This window comes from Parasteatoda tepidariorum, chromosome 4 (assembly GCF_043381705.1).
Source record: "Parasteatoda tepidariorum isolate YZ-2023 chromosome 4, CAS_Ptep_4.0, whole genome shotgun sequence".
In the NCBI taxonomy this organism is placed as follows: Eukaryota; Metazoa; Arthropoda; class Arachnida; order Araneae; family Theridiidae; genus Parasteatoda; species Parasteatoda tepidariorum.
In genome coordinates this window covers 23763525-23779777 of record NC_092207.1, presented here as the reverse complement: position 1 = coordinate 23779777, position 16253 = coordinate 23763525, and the positions used below count along the sequence as shown (strand labels likewise).

Below are 16253 nucleotides of genomic sequence, written 5' to 3'. Positions count from 1 at the left end.
TTTGCTTTTTTTTTGTCTGGCAATAGAGACATGAAATTGCTAAAAGTATTTTAGATACTTATCAACTCTTCTTTCATAAGTAATAATCAAAAGAAATAATGAAGTTCATTGTATTATGAAATGTTCCAACGATAGATTTCCGCCCCCGTGAGGCAGGCCTCAGCGACATAGTGGTGTCGTTAAAAAAATAAAAATTCGCGACACTGCCTATTTTGATTTTTTACAGTCAATTTTGTAAACGTAAAGATTTCTTTGATACAGTTTTTTGAAAACGTTAAAAGTGTTAAGGTTTCTTATGGTAAAATATGTTTGTCAAAAATCCGAGGAAAATTCCACTGAATTTTAAAGCTAAGGGCTCGATTTAAAATTCAATTTTACAGCTTTGTGTGAAGAAACTTGATGTAAACAAGTATCAATGATTTTTGCAAAAGCCATTTTTCTTTTTGAAAATTGCTATCCCAGTTTTTTGAAAGCAGTAAAAGAGTTATGAATACCTATAGTAAAATATGTTTGTCAAAAATCCGAGTTTTAAAGTAAAATTTGACTGAATTTTAAAGTTAAAGGCTCGATTTAGAATTCAATTTCACAAATTTGTATCAGGAAACTTGTTATTTTTGGGCATTAGTGATTTCTACAAAAGCCATTTTTAAGGGTTTTTAAATTTTCGTAGTATAAATATTTTTTTTAAAATTTCGATTACATAGTGCAACAATCCAATTATTAAAAAAATTATTCTATTTATTTAAAAATAATTCTGACGATGAAAAGTTTGTCCCAATTAATAAAAAATTGATTTAATTATTAAAAGAATTTTCTAACTCATAAAAGATTGTTCCTATTATTAAAAAAATGGAATATCCCTTTCTAAAATAAGGGAAGAAATTGATGTTTCGGCATATGCTCCGCTGGCCCCATCCTTACAAAGGCTCTGTATTTAACTTAGTCTGAAAATCATCGGGGAAACTTCAAATTTTAGGTTAAAATACGAATAAGTTTTTACAATACAATAAGGATTTTAAAGGTTAATTTCTCCCATTTCCTTATCCATATATAAATTTTCAATACATGCTTTTTACGAGGATAACTTTTAATCGATAACATCTCAAATTTCCTTCTCGAACATTTAATTTTTATTCAATTTTTTTTCATAAATCATTTGTTAAAATATTCCATTACCTTTTGAGCTTACTAAAAACTTATATTAAAGTTCTGTTTTAACTAAAACATAGTATCGAACTTTATTTTTGGGACAGCATTGAAAAAATTTAAATAATAATTGAATAATAAGTACTCACTTTTTTTTTAGGTCTTAAATATATTCTATTCATATGGGGTAAAACGTTCACCTTCTAATTAAGTAACTCAAGTTCGATTTCCAGCGGTGACTAGCTGATTAGACACCGGTGACTCCCGGCTTGTGCCGACCACAGTTCTGACGTAAAGTATGGTCAGTGGAAGTTGTATCATGGTTTAGAAACCCCTTGGCCCCAGACTAACCACGGGAGATTTTCGTGGTTTTCGTCTCTATGTAACTCAAATGCGGGTTAGTTCCATAGAAAAAGTCCCTCAATAAGGCTAGTTTGTCCCAGTACTTGATACAGAAGTTCTCTTGTTTTCTGGGTTGAGTTCAAAATTACAAGGTTACATATGTGGAAAAAATATGCCTCATTCGTAAACGCAAGTGATTATATTTAAAGATGATTACGCTAAAGTCGATTACGTTACATTTTTTGCAATGAAATAATTTCACATATGTAAATGTAATATTAGATGTAAATGTAATATTGTGTAATTAAATTAAAAGTTCATACTTTAGATAATTTATTATTCTGTATATTACAAGTTATAGCTATTCTAAACTTGAAGAACGTTAAACTTGAGTAAGTATTACTATGAAAAAAATTAGCTATTCTTCGCAACTCTTTGTCTTATGGGTCATTAGCAGGTGGTTGATGCTGTACTCTTTCTCTCTCTATGTCCTCAGTCCATTGTCGCTCTGAAAGTGAAAAATAAATATGAAATAAAAGCAAAATTAAAAAACGCCGTAAAAAAAATTCAAAGGATCGATTTCCTCTCATCATTTTTGTTCCAAATTTGTAACATTTACTGGAAGACGATTTTTAAAGATATGATAGTAGTTATTTTTGAAGATTCACATGTTATTTAAATATCGATTTTAAATTATTCAATTTTTTTTTCTAACCAAAATTGAGTCGAGTGGCAGCGGAGGTCTGACTAGAGTGAAACATTATTTTATGTTAAAAGACGACGTAGCGGTTAATGTACTGAGCTGCCATTGTAAAGGAAAAGGGTTCTAATTTACAATCAAGCAGCCTTTAATGACTCATTCTCATTTTTGGAGATTTTTCTCTCAGTTGTAGTAGGTTTCAATTATACTGCTGGCTTTTATTGCTTTAAAAATTTGTTTTATCTGGGCAAAAAAAATATTCAATAATCAATTTCTCATTCATTTAAGAAATCGCCAAACAGGAGAGCGGGTCGTTAAATGTTGCTGGATTTAAAAATCGCGACTGGGGATATGTTTCTGCTGGTAGCTTGAAGAGCTCATCAAACTTTCGTTGAACTGGTGTGGCATGACGTAAAATATCCTCAGTAGAAGATGTATCATGGATTAAAGTCCTCTTTTGTCAGGCTAACCGTATGAGGTCTTCCTCTTCAGGTAACGCTAATGCGGGTTAGTTCCATCAAAGAAAATCCTCTACGAAGGCAAATTTTTCCTAATACTAGATCCTGAAGTTCCCTTGTCTTCAGGATTAGATTCAGGATTACAAGGCTACGGAGTTGAACATTAGCAGTCGTAAACTCAAAATTGGGTGGCCTGTTCAACGACGATTATAAAAAAAATAAAACTGGTCTGGGATGTATATTTAATATTTTATTTTATAACCGGCTGTTGATGACTACCGATATTCAACCCCCATTTTTGAACCCAATCCAGAAGACAGAGGAGCTCCTGGATCAATCATTGGGACAAGCTAGCCTTCGTCGAAAACTTTTTGATGGAATTAACCAGTAATTGTGTTACATGGAGAAGAAAACTACGAAAAAAACCCACATTTCGCCTGATGGCAAGGGAATTCTAACTCACGATCCGTCTTCCGCTGATATTTTACTTAAGCACTGTGGTCGGTGCGAGCCGGGAGCGGAATTCTTTTCAACTAGCCAACACTAAGATTTGAACCTGGCTCACCTCATTGAAAGGTGAATACTCTATCCCCAGAGCCACCACGGTTCGGTATAAGAGGTATTGGCAGCTGGTGCGTAATTTTAATTACATTACCTCAAACATACAAATCACCGACATCATACAGTTGCCTCACTGACATTGCCTCGCCAACAACATGCTATTCCAGGTGGCCTTATGTTTTATTTTATGTTCAAGTTTATTATTAACTATAAAATGCCTTTTCTTATAATTATATTTATGAATGAACTTTTACAGCCATAAATTATTGCAAATGCGACAAATATGCAAAATGAAAATTTAATAAAGAATGCGAAGATAAAATCGAGAACATCTTAATGAACGTTTATCAACGGTAAAACGAGTGAAATAATTGTTATATCTAAGCATTTTAAAAAATGAAACCTGCTGCAAAAAATAAAAACTGAATTTGTAGTTATCTTACCTAAACAATAGAGACGTTTTCTGTTCCAGACGCCGTCGCGCACGCATTCTATTTTGCTTACAGGACTTCGCGTGAAACCTTTATTACAAACTAAAGAAGCCGTTTGCCGAGTAAGCTGAATCTGACCATCATCAACGTGTAAGTGAGGATCAACGCATGTTGGTGCTGTAAATTAGAATACGTAAAATTATTAAAGATTATAAAAGCAGTTTTTTTTGGCGTATTTAATATTTTTGTATTTATTGACTTGCTACTTAATATATTTATTTATCTTGCTCAGAACTTCTATTTCTACATTTAGACTTAAGATTACAAAGTTAAATGTTGGCTTTATATTCAGATTCAGGAACATCGTTAAAGAAGTCTCAGCTTCGTTGGAATACTTATTGAGCAAATTTTGTGGATGCATAGATTCTAAACGACAGCCTTTACTGTTCGACAATTCATTCNTACAAACTAAAGAAGCCGTTTGCCGCGTAAGCTGAATCTGACCATCATCAACGTGTAAGTGAGGATCAACGCATGTTGGTGCTGTAAATTAGAATACGTAAAATTATTAAAGATTATAAAAGCAGTTTTTTTTGGCGTATTTAATATTTTAATATTCATTTACTTACTACTAAATATATTTATTTATCTTGCTCAGAACTCCCATTTCTACATTTAGACTTATAATTAAAAGTTTAAATTTTTGTTTTATATTCAGAGTCAAGAACACAAGTTAAAGAAGTATCAGCTTTGTTGAGAATACTTATTGAGCAAATTTTGTGGATACATAGATTCTAAACGACAGCCCTTACTGTTCGACAATTCATTCTAATATTACTGTAAAATTTCTGGGAGCAGTCTATTATATTAAATAAATTTTTTAATTAATCAATTAATCAAATAAAAATTAAAGAAATAATTGAATAAGTAGTTAATTAATTAAATAATTAATTAAACGTTTAAATAATTACTTATCTAATTAAATAATTAATTAAATAATTAATTAAATAAATAATTTCATAATTAATTAAATAATTAAATAATTACTTAAATAATTAAATATTTAATTTTTTAAATGAATAATTAAGTGAATAATTACTTCAATAATTAATTAAATAATTAATTAAATAGTTAATTTATAATTAATTATAATTTTTAACTTTTTTTACGAAAAGTTTCTAACAGTATCTTCTGCTCAACAACTTAGTAACTGAACAAGCATTATGGGCAAGGCTCGCCTATCTGTGTCCTAAACTTACTTTCTAAGCAATCAATTAATTCAAAAGCCAGATACAATATATTTCCTCTCATATCGGTAAAAGTGAAAAGAAATTTCTATTCTTTTCCTAAGCCAACTTCTTTAGAGATTTCCTAATCAGATATGTTCGTTCACAGTCAGATAAAAATCATTTTAGCGGAACAATATATAACAGAACTAGTAGAACTCAAACTTTATTTATTAGTGTAAATCAAATAAAACGAACAGCAACTCACTCTACCTCAAATTCATCACGAAAGTAACACATCCGTATCTAGAAATTATATCTAATGTATTATTCTTATATCTACTGCAAAAAGAAAATACACAGCTTTTATAAAGCTTTGAAGACAGTTGTAGCTTCTTATTGGTTTGAAACATAATTTGTCGGAATATGACGTCATTCACGTCATATTCCGATACCACATCGAAACTACACACGTTGCCACCGACTGTTTGGAAGAAATGCAAAATAAAACAGAACAATATATACTTTGCACTTAAAGATAGGTTTTTTCCTGAGTGCAAGAAAAAACTTTAAGATCCCTGAAATGGCCTTCCAGTGCATGACTGGTACTCGAACAATCACTTTAGGGGTGTCCTACTTTTTAGAGTTTATAGGAAGCAAGCAAACTTAAGTGTCACATTTTTCCAGTGAGCACTTAAGGCGTCTCTTTTATGAACAAGAGCGAAACGATTTTTAAAGCAAACACCAAGTGTTACAGCCGATTGTCCAGAATGACAAGAAGTGACAAAGAGGCGAAAGGAGATGGCAAGAGGACGATTTTGTTTATATAGAGGGAATCAAGAACTGAATTTTTGCTAAAATACAATTATGAAAAGAAAATTTGAAGAATCGTTTTTTTTTTATTTCGAATATATTTTATTTTATGATATTGTGTAATAATTATCGAAAATAATATATTTAGTCGAAAGTTTGTCACAATATTCTGCAACTTGAATCTTGTAAACACGTCAGCGTGTTTCATATCATAAGCATAGAATTACACACTTAAACTGAAACTCTTATTTTTGATGATTCAGAAATGGGATTTGTTATTTTTTAAAATCATTTTACGAAACCACGAAATTATCAACGAATTGTTTTCTCTTTCGTGCATCGTTTCAGCTTGTTCTCCGAGTTCTCCCAAATTTTTATGCTATTTTTGATTCATATGCTCAAGTATCACAGGTTCGAATCTTCATGTGATGACTAAGAATTCATTCACTTCTGTAATTTGTGTTACATTTCATAATCAGTTGTGTTAATCAATGTGCTGTATCAAGCCTAATGAAATACGAATTTTCAATTCATTAACTTTTAACTTGAAAAATCGCTAGCGTGTTTCATAAGCATAGAATTACACTCTTAAAACGAAACTCTCATTTTTGATGATTCAGGAATGCGTGAGGTGTGATTTGTTATTTTTGAAATCATTTTACGAAACCACGAAATTATCAGCTAACTGTTTCCTCCCTCGTGTATCGTTTCAGCTTGTTCTCCGAGTTCTCCCAAATTTTTATGCTATTTTTGATTCATATGAACAAGTATCACAGGTTTGAATCTTTATGTGATGACTAAGAATTCATTCAGTTCTGTAATTTGTGTTACAATTGTGTTAATCGATGCGTTGTATCAAGCCGAATGAAATACGAATTTTCAATAAAGCTGAGTTAGCAATTTCCTCAATTTTAAAAATATTTACTTGGATCTTGCCCCAGAAAACGGAATCAAACATCTTAATCTATGAATCTCGACCCCGCTCTTATGTTTTGGGATCAAAATACATACGATTCTTAACTTTCTAACTTTTTTTACCATTGATTTGCTTGTAAGTAAACAAACAATATCGTGTTCCAAAGGCTCATTTTATCAAATTTGAAACGTCATTGATAACCAAAATAATTGACAATAATTAAAAAACTATTAAGTTGACAAAGCGAGTAATTGTGATAATCAAAAGCAATATTTCCTTATTCAACATGAACTTTTTTTAAAATAATGATCAGCCACTCATTCATTATTATGCAAACTAAGAAAACACCCACAATTACGAAGAAATGCGCAATCATAATATTGAAGAATACGCAGTTTACTCGTATACTAAGCAATCAATTAATGCATCGTATAATGGGTGAAAACGTACAATTCTCAATCAATGTTACTAAATTTTATTAGTGTAACTTGCAATTTTCCGTGTTTCAGCCCTCTTTCACAAAACCTCAGACAAACCAAATTTTATGATGATTACATCATTAATTTAGACATTAGCTAGATCAGAAATTGAATTCTGTGTAATTAGTTTTAATTCTGTATTTTTCTTTACGTCTTCCGAAACAAAGCACAAAAAATTTTCTCAAGTATAAAATTAATTAATCCAATTATACCTTTTTTCGAAAATGTTTTCATAGATTTATTATGAATTATTATCAGTATTCCAACTAATTTTCGAAAGAAAAAATAATAAATAGCCAATTATGTTTTATTCTACTAATTATTCAGGTTTTTTTTCCCAACAAACTTGCACAATATCTTTTTTTCCATGTATCTCTTATAAATTCTTTCTTTATATGATCCTAAACATTAAAATTATGCTTCTACAAATTTTCTTCTATTAAATAATTTAAGAATTATTTAATTCAGTAGATCAAATAAAAATTAAGGAAGAAAATGGCTAGAACTAGGAACATAAAAATTTAAATAATTTGCGTATCCATCAAGTAATTATACTGTGTTCTATAAAAATAATGATCAAATGATTTAAAAACGTATTTATTAGTAAAATAGCTTAAATTATTATGTTTTTAAAATAATAGACTTTTAAAATATTTTTTTTATAAAATGTACTATATTTTCTTAGATTTTAATTCTTTTATTATTAATTTTTGATAAAATTAAAATATGCTTCAATTGGATACCAGCAAGTGACACCATCTAAGGTAAATAGTATCATTTATCTATTCAGAAGAATATTAGGCTTAACACACACGCTTGACGTTGCCAACAGGTATCCAATTAAATCTGATTTAAATAACATGTGATCTGGCTTAATCACTTCACTTCTTCTCGAGTTGCAAGAATCTAATTTTATCAATACAGTAAATTAAGTTCAGTATATTTTTTTAGGTTTCGTAAACTCGCTAACAAGCTAAAGAGTGCAATAAATGAAAGTTACTTTAGAATCTTAATATGTTAAAGATAAAAGTAATAAATAAAATTCTATTTATCGCTCTTGTGTTTTTTTCATTAAATTTCTATCTGTGCTTTAGGGTAAATGATAATAATCTATATTATAATAGTCAATAAAAATAAACATTATCTTTTCATGAATAAATTTGACTACAAATTCCCTCCGGGGTTTCGAAGCTTTATAGTAAAAAAAACGAAGACGAATATGGCAAAAAAGAACATATGAAGTTATTCCGAAAGTATTCAAGTTTTAATTTAAGCAGTTGCCGGTAGATGGCTGTAACATCTACCACTGAAACTAGTTGTAGTAAAGAAAAATGGCGATTACAGGCGGAGGGAATTATGAATAACCCTGTATTTATTATTTTGTAAGACTAAATGGAATTTGTAAATATTTTTATGTGATATGATACACTATAGGCAAAGGTAATATTCGTTTCTGAGTATGTTGATTAGGTTAAATTCAATAATTTTCACCCAAGTAGTAGTTTTACAGCAGAATAAATTGAAAGCAAAATACTGTTAAGACTAAGATAAGAGCTCAAATAATAGTTATTTTAACTAACATATCAAGACGTGAGCTGCAATTTCACAAATTTCAAGTGGTTTAGGAGACAGGGAAACAATTTTAACTCCAATGGCATCTCTATTGTTTGGGCCGGGGCAGTTATGAAATTCCCATCCTAAGCGGCCTAAAATAATTAAAAATAGAATATGTTACAGTTTTTATAACAAAAGTGCAATTGTTTATTTTAAAAAAATGCTTATTCTTTATTACCATTTGCATCTCTTTTGCTTCCGCAACTTAGAACTGATCCATCGTTCTTCAAAAGAAGAACTTCGTAAGCAACTTCTCCTGAAATTATATATAAAAAAAAAACAACATAAGCATCGTTTTTCAAATGAAGAACTTCTAAAAAGCAACTTCGCCTGCAATCATGTTGAAAACATATACATGCATGCAATGCAAAACAATTTGCTTTTCCTGTAACGAAATTTTAATGATGACAAACATTTATTATATTTAATACACACGTTGCCGATCGGCCTGTGTAGGGGGCAGGGAACTGTCATTACATCAGAAAGGTCCTGGGTTCGAATCCCGGGCAAGGCATGGATGCTTCTTTCTCTCTCTGTGTGTTCGATGTCCTTTCTCCTTTGTGTGTGAATATGTGTGAATGTGACCCGCCCTATAAACGGGTTGTGGTTGTGTAAATGGCGTAGCAGAAGTCGAATTCCTGACCGTAGATGGCGCCACTGAAAAACAGAAACAATCGCACCCCCACTGCCTAAACAGGCATACGCCAAAAAAAATACACATGTTAACACAAAAAACGTTAGAGTATTATACTGTATAATATGCAAGTTATTATATCATAAACAAACATGCTATATGCATTCTATGTAACATATGCTATATGTAATTTTATTTTGCAATGCTAGAATTATTATGATTTTATGTAAGATCTTCAATTAATAAAAATGATTTTTTCCCTTTAGCTCTGTGGGGAACAGGAAGATAGATAGGACTCAAGAAATTTAAACTGATGTAAAAGATTAGTTTCATCACTCGCCAATTTGTAATTTTAAAAATATTGCTGTCATAGTTTACCCTTAAATAAATTTAAGCAAAATCTAAATAAAAATAATAATATTTCACGCGAAAGCAAATCAGTGATAAACATATTTTCTGACTGTCGTAGTATTCATTACCTTGCGGCATGAAGACCATGACTCGAATCAATTCTCCGGGATCCTTAAATATTGCCATCCAATACTGGTCATGACCACCATCCGTTAATGAGCATGTACTTCGAATACCATCAAGTGCAAGAGAGGCGTTGTTGTCCACTTCGGGCTGGGCAGTAGTAGTTTGGTTCACAAGCTGTATGTTTGTTGAGCCATCTAAATTTAATATAAACGTTGCGTAGTACATGCATTCTCACACATCTTAAATCATATACAAAGGAAAAAATTCATTTTATGAACTTTATGGAGAATTCTTAATGGTTCGAGAGATAGACTTTAAATAAAGTTCGTTCACCAGGAGTTGGCACTTGGACGCAGAGTTCATTTCAGTGAGGGAGTAAGCAGAGAAACATCTCCGCGCTAGAAATTGAGACAACCCCTAATGTGCGCCGAACACAAACAGTGACCTCTTTTTCAGTTATTTACTTCGCTTTATAAACTGCTATTATACCTTTCGTTTCTCTGGCTAATTAAATATATTTCAAATTTAAAAACTGTTTTCCCAGCAAAATGCCTCAAAAAGGACAATCTATTCACTCAAAAGAGAAAAATATCACAAAAAATGGCGCGAAATATCATCAAATTTATCAAGTATTTAATGTTAAAAAAATGCAGGTAAAATTTGCGAGATAAATATTTTTGCTATACGATCGCCAAAATAGCAACCTTGTTCAGGATTGCTCACAACGTTCTCCCAAAAATAGCGAAATAGTATCGCCGCATACCACGTAATGAAGGCGGAGCTAAGTGCCTACTCCTGGTGAACGAGCTATATACTAATTTATTCGAGCAGACAATAGATTATGTTTCAAAATTAGATGCAGAAACTTACTTTTTCTGAACAAAATGCCTTTTCCCTCGCATTTTCATTCTTGATTCTCAAGTATACCCTGTAAAAATGATGGTGTAATATCTCTTCGGATTTGATGTTGAACAACCCTAAAAATTGTGCGCAACAACACTTGCTTTTTTTTCTTCAAGTTAACACCAAGTCGAGTTTTCATTTACAATTTGAATGGTGTATGAAAGCGCTAAACACCTGAAATACAAAAGGTTTACACCAAGATCATGTGCCATCACCGTATGCGTAAAAATACTTTTGCTTCCAAAAAACTCAATGTTGGCGTATTGTGGACATCGTCGGCAATTGTTTACAATCTATAACGAAATCAGCTTGGTGACTTGATAAAACTTGGAATTGTTGTCATAATTACAAATCTGATCCTTTTAAATCCTTTTTGTTTTTTCAAGCAATTAAACAGGTTTCGGTAGTTTCTACCTCGCCTTTATCAGTAGTGATTCGTTAGGTTTCGATGCAATATTAATTCGTATTTGCTTTTTCCTGGCTTCAACATCAATTTTCAAACCCGACAGTGTATAGTTTCAATACTTTATTTTTTAAACGGATTGTAAAAAAGAGATCAATAGAAAGCATCACGTATATTACGTACCTTATTCATAACATTAAATGTATTCTTCCACTCAGGGTTCCGGTACTTTTTACCTTAAAATCCATTTTACCGGAACATATAATGAAAATCAAATCTGATATACCGTAATTTTTACAGTAATATTTTTTCTAAAATCACTAAATTACTCTAACTACATAATTATTACTGTAAAAATTACGATATAATGTCTTACGGTAAGATGCAATGTTTTTCATCAAAACGGATTTTTCCACGTATCGTTACTTTCTACCTTAATTTGAACTAGAATTTTTTGCAATGTGCATAAATTTTGAAAAGGCTAATTTTTGTTTCTAAAGATATTTAACATCATAGAAAAGAACAACAAATTCATGCCGTGTCGTACTCGATTGTACAATATGCTAGCGTAAGCCAAAATATACGAAAGTTGGTGTTTTTGGAAATGAAACAATTTACAAATGGTGTGAATACGCGTAGCTTGGTTTACGATTTCTCCATTATTGGTATTTAGATTTGTCTACTCTTTTTTAAATTGCATATAAATTTCGTTTTGTCTTGAAATTAAATATTCTTTAACTCAATCCTTCGTAATGTTCAACTCCAAATTTGAAGAGATAGTACACCACAGTTTTTACCATACAGCACTTACCACAAACGGGTGTGTCCCCAGTCCAATCTCCGTTATCCTCGCACCTTCTGTAATAGTTGCCCCCAATGTATGCATCGTTTTCACAAAAGTAGTGGATGCTGTCACCTACGACGTAATATTCCTGTATTGGACCATACCCTCCCCTTGAAGGAAAAGCCGGTGGATCGCATTCTGGTACTGAAATGAAATACCTTATTATGAACATATTGAAATAAATTATGAGCTATTGTTAAAAAATATTAAGTTGATGAGCCCGAGCTTGTTAATTACAAAATTTCGAACTTTTCGAACTTGTTAAATACAAAAACTAATAACGTTTTATTTTGAGCTGTACAATCGGTCTTGCCAATGAGCAGACCTATTGCGTTCTCCAGAGGTGCTATCGACTACTTCAGGACCACCAGAATGAGTGAGATACCGTTGGTCATGTTAATTTGGACGTCTAGTTTCTGCCACACTAGATGGCAACTCCGAGACTCTATTTAGATGCTAAAGTGCATTAGGAATTTAATTTTGCCGGAAATGCCAAGAACCAATAAGGCACTCCAGGGATCTTTTACATGCCGCATAATCATACGACATGACCGCTGAGGATTTTCTGCATCCCGAAAATCCGGTGTCTGGGCCGGGGATCGAACCCGCAGACTTAATCTCAGAAGGCCGACGACAAACCAACTGCGCCACTCAGCCACAAACTAATAATGTGTGCTGCGAAAAATTGTAAGATATCATTGAAAAAGGACATTAAACTACACTATAAAAAATTCTGCATCAAAAAACGATAAAAAGTGCCAGTTACTTTTGTGCCGGTACTTTTTTATCGTAAGATCCATTTTACCGGAACATAATATGAAAAATCTGACATACCGTAATCTTTGCACTAATAATTACCATAAAATCACTCTAGTTAAATAAATAGCACTGTAAAAATTATGCCATAATTCTTTTGAGAAAAAATGGATTTTGCGGGAGATGCGCCCAATGTGCTTTATACTAAAATTCAATCCGGAATTTCTTACAGTGTAATGCATTTTTTATTTATTTTTTTGTGAATCGAACTCCTGGCATTCTTTCGCCAAACTAGGCTGTTGTTCAACTGAAAGGAACAAAGTACGTAAATAGAACTTTCGAATAATCGAATTGCTTCTTTTTATAAGAATTGCACGGCTAGTGAGCCCTATTATTTTAAGGGATAAACATCCTAATCCCCTTCCATACCAAGTCTCATCTCGAAAGAAATTTCCCTAGTCGGTTCTTTCACTTGTAAGAATTGAAATGGAAATTCTGACTGGGACGTTTCAACTGCTTAATAAATATGACGAAAAATTGATCGTTTGGAAAATATCAAATAATTTCATCAAATTCATAACAATCGCCTAGCAACGGTGAGAAATTTCTTTTAACTTTCTTTTTCAAAAATGGTTGGCGTTTTTAAACACATTTAAATTTAAAAGATACTGTTTGCTGGTAAAATTGCACAGCAACAATCAAAAAGCACGTCTTTGTGTGCTATTATTATTTTTTTTAATCTGTTGTGTATTCTGTATATTCCATTTTGCATTCTTAATTTACTTTATTTTGTAGTCTATCTTGTACATTTTGAATTCTTAATTAGGCATTTTGTATTCTTTATTATCTGAATTTTTTTTTATTAAAATTCTTTTATTATCTGATTTTTATTTGTGATTGTTTGGATCTTTATTGTGCTAATACCATTTTACTTTTAAACAAAGAATTTAGAAAGATATTGATTAATATCTTTAGTTGACTTTTTGTTCTGTGTTGATTTTTGCAAAGTGTTTTTAATCTGCCGAATAGTAATAAATGTAACTGAATATTTTTGATAAATTTATTACATCTTATTTTCGTCCTAACACTTTTCTCACAAAAAAATATATAAAAAGGAAATCAACTTCCAGCATTTTAATACGGAAAATACTTTTAAAAAAACTGTACTTGTCTTTGTTTACTTTTTTAACAATTTACCTTAATTTATACACTTTTAATTATATCTTGCTTTCTGTCATTTTAATAATGCGATATAACATATTCATGTTGATGAAAGTACAATTTGAATGAAAGTTTCTGTATTAAATTTATATTCTTCCTAGAGCTTCGGATTATTAACGGTTCATGTCAAAGAGAAGATCTTTAGATTAGATCTACAACTCAGTTTAATGAATTCTATTCTCTAATGCATAACACGTTCACCCAGTCTCCGTCGGTCAAAAACCTTAGAATACAACCCACATTATGTGCGAATACACGTAGTGGGAACATTGCCATGCACTTGAAATTAAATTGCGGTATCACAAATTCCCGATAGACGATGAATATGTTAGAAACTGTGAAAATGCTTTGGTAACAAAATGAGTTAGGGAGTTAATTTCGATTTAATTATTTACATGTAAATAGCGGGAGTCATTTATTTTAAGTTTATATATTAGAAAAAAGGATATTTACGTTATGTTTATAGCGAGAAAAAAAATTCTGGTAAAATTACCATACTGTAAGATAATGATATTTCTGGTAATGAAAATCATAATTCAGGTTAACAAATTTCAAATATCCGGTGTTTAAACCATTCATTTGGTAATGTTTTCATTCGTATAATTACGGTTATACTGTCTATGGGCTGAAAAGATTTATTTAATCTAGATTTTTTTCTAGAAAAACAAAGTTCTTAATCTATAAATTTCTTGTCCGGCCAGTCTCTGCACACGTTTCTTAGGCTTGGACAATGACAAAACAGGAGGAAAATTGTATCGCAACATTTGAGAGAAAGATTTTGCGGAGTATACTTGGTGGTGTAAATGAAAACAATAACTGGAGAAGGAGATTTAACTTTGAACTGTACAAGATTTATAAACAACCTGATATTATTAAATGCATAGAAATAAATAGAATGAATTAGATGGCCCACGTGATTCGAATGAGTGATGACAATACAATAAAAACGATACTGCTTTTTAGACCCACTGGAACAAGAAAGCGGGGAAGGCCGCGGTTGGGATGGGCTGACTCAGTGGAGTCTGATTTTCTCGCAATTAATGAAAAGAATTAGAGATCAAAGGTGAATCAGAAGTCGTCATAGAGAAATCTTCACAGGAAGGCATTGGCTCACATTGGGCTGTCTGGTCAACTATGATGATGATAATTATGGTTTACCGAGAATTAAAGTTTTCAAAATTATAATTCTTATTACCACACATTTAGTCAAAATTGCAAAACTAAAAAGTAAATTTCACCGAATAAATGGTTTTTATGCCATGCTCTAAAGTATCATGAAATAACTACCAAATTTTCTCACATTTACCAAATTTTAATACATTTTATAAAATGTTATTTTACTGTTAATTTTATCAAAATCGTTACCAAAGCGCCTTGCTAAAAATTTGCAAGCTCTATGGAGTTCCCATAGAGCCAGAAACACGGTGAATTTTATCACGTTCTGGTAGTTTCGACCGTACTTTTTTTGTGTTCAATCCTTAAGTTCAATCCTTAAGTTCTTCCTTAAGTTCAATCAATTTTAAAAATATAATTAAATTAGTTTAAGAATTATAAAATGCATTTGATAAGATTATATTTTTTGTGGCAAGTAATTCAAAAATCGTCATCTATTTCAACGATCAATTTATTTATCTTTAAAAAAATAATTAAAAAAAGTGTTTTTTTTTTTAAAAAAATTAAGGAACAATTAAGCTTTAAAATTTTAAAGCACTTTTTCTTTTATATATTGTGTTGCTTTAGTAACTCATAGAAATTAAACTAATCGATACTTGTATTTATCTCTTCTTTAGATAAAACCACATGCTGCGAGAATACTAAACTTAACTACAATACAATTTCAAAAAGAGAACGAAATATCATTTATCATGCTTTTCTTAAAAACCCGAGCTGTAAGGAGTAAAATTGAAATGAAAATTAAGACTGTATAAGTATTAACAAGAGTAATATAGACATTGTACATGATGTCGACACGTCTGTATTTGAAATGCGACTTCAAAAAGCAACTAACATATAACCTGGGCAAAGCAAGTTAAATTGATAAAAAATATTTGCAAGTGACAAATCTTTAACATTACATTTATTTTGGGAGATTTTATTTGTGACAGTTGTTAAAATTGTAACTCTTATAAGTTATGTGGTTACAAGAAAGAAATGCAAAAAATAGTACTTCAAGATTGCTTATTTTAAGCTGGTATTTTATAATGTATTTGATTTTTTTTAAACTGTTTAAATGTAACTATTATAAGTGTTGTAATAGAATTATTTTTTGTCGTTCTTGTAGTTTTAGCAATTGTTTTCAGTCTTAAAAAATTTGAAATGATATATATAT

At 31.0% G+C, this 16253-nt stretch overlaps 1 protein-coding gene across 1 annotated transcript in view; it reads right to left on the bottom strand.

Annotated features, from left to right (window-relative positions):
* Nucleotides 1-1804: 1804 nt before the first annotated feature.
* LOC107454002 (uncharacterized) overlaps nt 1805-16253 on the bottom strand; it is a 17985-nt gene continuing 3536 nt past the window's right edge. The window contains exons 2-7 of the mRNA XM_016071043.4: nt 11915-12091; nt 9800-9991; nt 8865-8942; nt 8653-8778; nt 3651-3815; nt 1805-1996 (exon numbers count right to left, since the gene is read on the bottom strand). Coding sequence (XP_015926529.1) covers nt 1929-1996; nt 3651-3815; nt 8653-8778; nt 8865-8942; nt 9800-9991; nt 11915-12091 — 806 coding nt within the window. The 3' untranslated portion in view covers nt 1805-1928. The remainder of the gene's footprint in view (nt 1997-3650; nt 3816-8652; nt 8779-8864; nt 8943-9799; nt 9992-11914; nt 12092-16253) is intronic.